Genomic DNA, 5,863 nt, shown 5'->3' with positions numbered 1-5,863 from the left:
ACAATCAAACAATTAAGATTTAATACTTGTTTGTACTAAATAACTTCACCGTGTGTCCTTAATATCTTTGAATTAGAGATTGGTAGTTGAAATTTCTTACGATCTACTTCAATTAAGGGTTATAATTATACTCTCAAAATCTTAATTTAAAAACCAACTTTCATTCGAGTATCTTTTGTAATTAAGTTATTTTGCTATTACCTTATTCTAATAATATTGAAATTAAAATAACGTTCTTGATATACTATTTAAAGAAGTTGGTACAATACGACTCAAGGACTATTTTCATTTTATATATCCAACATGTGTTAACTAATATGAAAAGAAAATTCTTGGAACAACATGATGGGTACATGTGAACGTTTGAAGCACACTGTTTCATTCTCGAAACACTATGAAATTCAATATGCACAACCCAACAAAAGGTCTAGGTTTTTAACTCATAATTTTCCTATGGTTATTGTTGCTGTACCTGGAGTCTTTCAAACTGTAATAGAAGAGTTTTAAATCTCAATAAAATTACTATTCCTTGTATTAATCACGGTTGAGAATTGAGAGAGTTACAAATATAATACATATGCTCCTCTTCTTTTAGTTACACGTTACAATTTTATTGGACAATTGTTTGAGTTGTATCAAGATAGATAGGTGTAACTTTGGTAGCATCCAAAATTTTCTCCTCATAAAATATCCATCAACCTGATGAAATAACAAAAACCAAATTGTGTCATTTTCAATTTTATTGTTTACAATAAAAGCTTACATAGTGTATCGTCACGACCATTCATAAAATACTCTATTCTTCCTTCTTTTGAGTTCACTCGACCTATATAGAATAGAAAATTCAAATATACATAATTTTATTGGACAATAACAAAGCATGTTGTTATTACGTGGTATCCTAACAAATAACCACACATTACTTTACAAATTACAAACTGATTTAATATTTAGAAAATAAAAACAACATGCTTTGTTGACACCTTGTAAGCTACAAGATCACCTATAAAGCATTGAGGCTGCCAAATAATCATGGTTAGTAGATTGTTTTGATGATATGTTTCTTTTAATAAGATCGATAAATTATATTTATAGAGTTATATATCTTAGGTCAATAAAGACTTGACCATGACCTTTGAAGCTCATCGATTAATTGGAACTTGAGGTTAACCTCTAGGTCCAAATAATCTTAGTTTTGTTCGTTAAACTTGAAAACAAATAACCGGACTTAATGAAAAAAAGCTAGTTTATTCAATTAAACAATCATATATAGCATAGACACATATGACATTATTACGGCCAATTGAATTCTTGTTTTCAATCTTAGTTTCAAATACATGCCAATTTGTTTGTTATTAATCTCAAGTTCAACAATTTTTTTTATTAATTTAAGAATTGACATGACTATTTGTGATTGATAGATTTTTTTATTCAAACATAGATGTATACATTAGACTTGTAATTAGAGTTTTGTTATTAATTGTTAGCTGTATATTTGTTTAAGGTATATGTGGTTTGCCTTGGGCAGTGTTGGTGTTGTCTCCTAGTATGCCATAGAAAGTTATCGTTTCACAAGTATATATGCATATCATTATCTTGTTTGGGATGTTTTTCTGATTGGTACTGTTTTATCGATAGTATTAGAAGATATTTTCTTTATTTTCGTTATGTTATTTAAGCTCTTGGTGTATCCTTATCTGGTGTATTCTTATCAGGTGTTGCTGCATGTACTATTGTGTGAGATCATTTATCAAGTTTTAACAAGGCAACTGTGTGGGTTCGTCGTTTGAAAAACAAAACAACAATCTTGACTTTTGGCGGTTTTTGCTATGAAAGTTTCAACTTGGAGAAGCATTATATTAATTTGTAATAGGAACATTCCTCACGAAAAAGTTGATTGAAAATGGATTCTCAACGAAGACCCTAAGGATTCATTGATAGAGATACAATAACTCTTGAACTTAAGGGATTCTTTTGAGAACAAGTGGGCATGTCCATCTAGATAACCAAGGTGTTATACAAGTTGGGCTCTAACTGTATGATCACTGTATTCTTCATTACTTTACAAATAAGCAAACAATTGACTTTATATATATATATATCTTCAGTAAACTATATATCTTTCTCTTACAAAATGGTCCCAAACTTTTAGATGGTTATCACCAAACTGATTTACCAATATTTGCGTATTTGATTCATGTTTTACGAAGTAAATAAATGAGACAACAAATGATTTGAAAAGAAAGAATTAAAATGAATTATAAATAAGAGGAAAGGAGGAGAGAAGCGTACAGAAAGAGGAATAATAGATTAGAAGCTTAATAAGTGTGCTAAGTATATGTTTGATTAAAGTAAGTACACACAGTATATATATATATATATATCTTTAACTAAGTGAAAAAGGGGGAAGAAAATAGACCCAAACCAGACTTCAATTACAAGCATAGATTTCAACTGTCACTCTTTTGGTTTTTTTTTGCCTAAAAGAACTAACAGAATTCCATTAACTTGGAAGCCAAGAAACGAAGCTATGCTACTTTCATATTGCCTCTAATATATTAACATTCTTCTTTACTTTCTCTCTGTTTGAATGTTGGAACGACAAAGTTGAAATTTAGTTGGTCCGACTCTGTCTTTGTTACAAATTTGTAGATCAGAAACCCAACCAAAGTAAGTTTTTTTATAATTTGGTGGGATATTTGTTGTTTGTTAGTTCAAATTTATAAAGATGGAAAATGGAAGTGTGAGATTTAAAAGAGCAGAGATTGATACAAGAAAGCCATTTCGTTCAGTAAAAGAAGCAGTTACGTTGTTCGGTGACAAAGTTTTGGCTGGAGAACTTTATAGCAACAGAATTAAACAGGTCTTCTTCTTCTTCTTCTTCTTCTTTACCGCTCAAGTTCTTTGTAATTTTCAATATATATCAATCAAAAACTGTTCTAATTAAATCACTTAAAATCAATTTTAATACCATAAATGTGTTTGTTAATGAGTTTAAAGTAGTGATTTTGAGTTATTAAAAATATATTTGAAATTGTTTTAACAATCAAAATATAGGCACATAGTATTGTGTTATTTCATTTTCTAAAAAAATTCAATATATAAGTTTGAAATTTAAACGTAAAATGTTCTATCCTTTAGTGGTTAGCAGATAATTTATCTCCATCGAGTCGGATTCACTATGTAAGAAAATATTTAGAACAAATATCAATTTATATTTTTAAAATTCGATTAAAATTCAAACTAATAATTTACTAATTTCAACTAACAGAAATTTTAAAAAACTCTCTTATAGACTATTTTGTAGTTATTTTACTTGATTTAACGAACTCGATATCACCCAAATTTTCTATACGTAAAAGTGCTAAAATATCAACATCTAATTTGTTCTAAACAAACAAATACGAATTGATGACTTCAAATTCAATGAAGAACTATAATTGTCTATCTGATCTTTACATTTTTTTTTCTTACATTAAAATATTTAAGAAATTATTTTATATAGCAAAATTACTAATTTTTTTAATAATAAATATATGAGTAAAAATTAGGAAATATGCATAATTAAATTGATACTATTATTGTTTTGAAGTTTCGATAGAGAGAAGAGAACCCAAAAATTATAGGTATGAACTGATAAGGAACAAAGATGCATTTGGTCTGTTTACTGAGATCAGCAAAAACTTTAATTTGGAATCTGATTTGTCTTCTTTGCTTCGATTTGAAGTAAGATATATAGTAGCCGAATCATCAAATAAAATATTTTACAATATACACGTTTCATATTGTTTAATTTTGTAATTAGGTTAAATTGGACCAAAAAAAATTCAATGAATTGTACTAGACTAGAAAATTAATTGTGTATATATAAATAATCAATGCGAAAATGTGATTGTTATAGCAGGTAGTCTTACTTTGTTTCAACTTAATCCTTTATAATTTATATTTTTGGGTGTCCCTCCTCCTTCTAATTATAAAATTCTTTACACATATAACAACGGTTGTGATTTAAATAGTTATAGATGTCTATAACTTAGGGATGAAAGTACGAGACTATTTAAACACTACTTTAGTTTTTATACTTTTGATCCCTATATTTTTAAAATGCTCATTTTAGTCTCTATATTTTTTTAGCCTTGATTCATTTTAGTTCTTGTACTTTCAAATATTTTTTGTTTTGTATTTTTCAATTTTTGTTTATTTTGATCTTTGAACTTTTACCAAGTTCAATTTTATTTCTTAAAATTGAAAATGAAAACTTATGTAAGAAAATGATCATTTTTTAAAAGTAGATTAAAATAATAAACCAAAGTTAAAGTATATAGACTAAAATGAAGGTTATCCTCTCTCCCTTCTCATTTTTCAATATAAAACAATAGTATCAATATACAGTTTTGAAAGCTTAGAAATATATTTCACTTTTTCAAGAGTCAAAATAGATAATGTTTAACAAATTAATTAGCAAAATCAATTAAAAGAAAATAGTTATTTGGTCGTGTCTCAACAAGTCAAGATCTAAAGAATAGTAATCAATAAAATTTCATATTGCTCACCATTAAATTCTTTTAACTATTCGTTTATTTATTCTAAAGAAAAAAACTCAGTGAATATGAAATAGGATTTTATAATATGAAGGTAAGATAGTTGAGTCAAGAAAATTAAACTGTTATTTGAATTAGATTGAATCGTGTTAAATGATGATATAAAACAAGAAATTGATGATATAAAGGTGGGGTTTTGAATTAGATGCAAGGGAGAGATGAGGAGAATAAAGAGAGGAATGGGGTAAGGCAATTGAAGCTAGGAAATGTTGCAGCTGAGTTAGAAGAAACAAAGCAAAGCCTTTCAAAAGCCAAAGAAGAAAGCATGGTAATGGCTCATTGTCTTTCATCTCTTCAAGAAGAGCTTGAGAAAACCAAAAAAGAGCTTCAACTCTTAAAGGAAAGAGAATTATCTTCATTATTGTTAAACCATCAATCCGAGGATGTTAAACTTCTTGTAGATCAGTCTGATTCTATGGAATTCCAAAAAAAACGTTATGTCACTTTTGCAAACCCTCCCGCAGCCGCCGTCACTCACCTCACTGTTCCACCTCCCGCCGCTGTCGAGAAGTTGGACAGGCTATCCTCTATTAGGAGGGAGAAAAATAAGATCAAGAAGACATTAATCCCACTCATTTCCGGCATGTTTTCCAAGAAAAAAGGAAATTAGAGACACACTCACTAGTTCTTTTTCTAAAAAAAATAAGAGTTCAGACTGTTTGACGACGAATGAATTATGAGATTGGTCATGTAATAATAAATTCCATGCATATATATAAACTTCTTTTTTTTCATTTAAAAAAAATGTTTTGATATTGCAATTTTGTGACAACGAATACCATAAAGTACCAAAGAAGAATAAAAGAACATACAAATGGTGATACAACACACTTAGAATTCGTTCGGAGCCCTTAAATAAAAAGATAGATATAAATACAAGAATAAACAACACATAAAAATCAAAGGACAAACCAAATTTTCTCGATCGATCGAGATTAACAAACTTTTCTTCATATTTCTACCATGGTTTGACATATTGTCCACTATGGGACGATATTTTAATTTGTTGGTGTACTCTCAGTATATATCACATCAAATTAGTGATTGGTTTTTGATCTTCAAAACCCCTATCTTGCGACGACTTGTTGAAAAACTCAATACAATCGGCAATGGCCTCATCATAGTGGGAATGAGAAGAGTAATAAGAGCTACACGACGTTTTTGGTGGATCAAACGACTTGTCATAGCTTGTTCTTCGTCTCGACGATGATGACACTCGAGATGGGATAGAAAAGACGAACCGTACGAGCATCTTACGGATT

General features: G+C 28.9%; 1 protein-coding gene across 1 annotated transcript; it reads left to right on the top strand.

Annotated features, from left to right (window-relative positions):
- The first annotated feature begins 2,573 nt into the window (after positions 1-2,573).
- Positions 2,574-5,346, top strand: LOC101222301 (WEB family protein At1g75720). Its single transcript, XM_004136444.3, has 2 exons — positions 2,574-2,863; positions 4,747-5,346. Exons 1-2 carry the CDS (start codon positions 2,729-2,731, stop codon positions 5,209-5,211), a joined length of 600 nt encoding a protein of 199 aa, XP_004136492.2. The 5' UTR covers positions 2,574-2,728; the 3' UTR covers positions 5,212-5,346.
- The last annotated feature ends 517 nt before the right edge of the window (positions 5,347-5,863 follow it).

Source organism: Cucumis sativus, chromosome 3 (genome assembly GCF_000004075.3).
Source record: "Cucumis sativus cultivar 9930 chromosome 3, Cucumber_9930_V3, whole genome shotgun sequence".
Taxonomy (NCBI): Eukaryota; Viridiplantae; Streptophyta; class Magnoliopsida; order Cucurbitales; family Cucurbitaceae; genus Cucumis; species Cucumis sativus.
The sequence above is the reverse complement of the archived record's forward strand: the minus strand, read 5'-3'. Positions and strand labels throughout refer to the sequence as shown.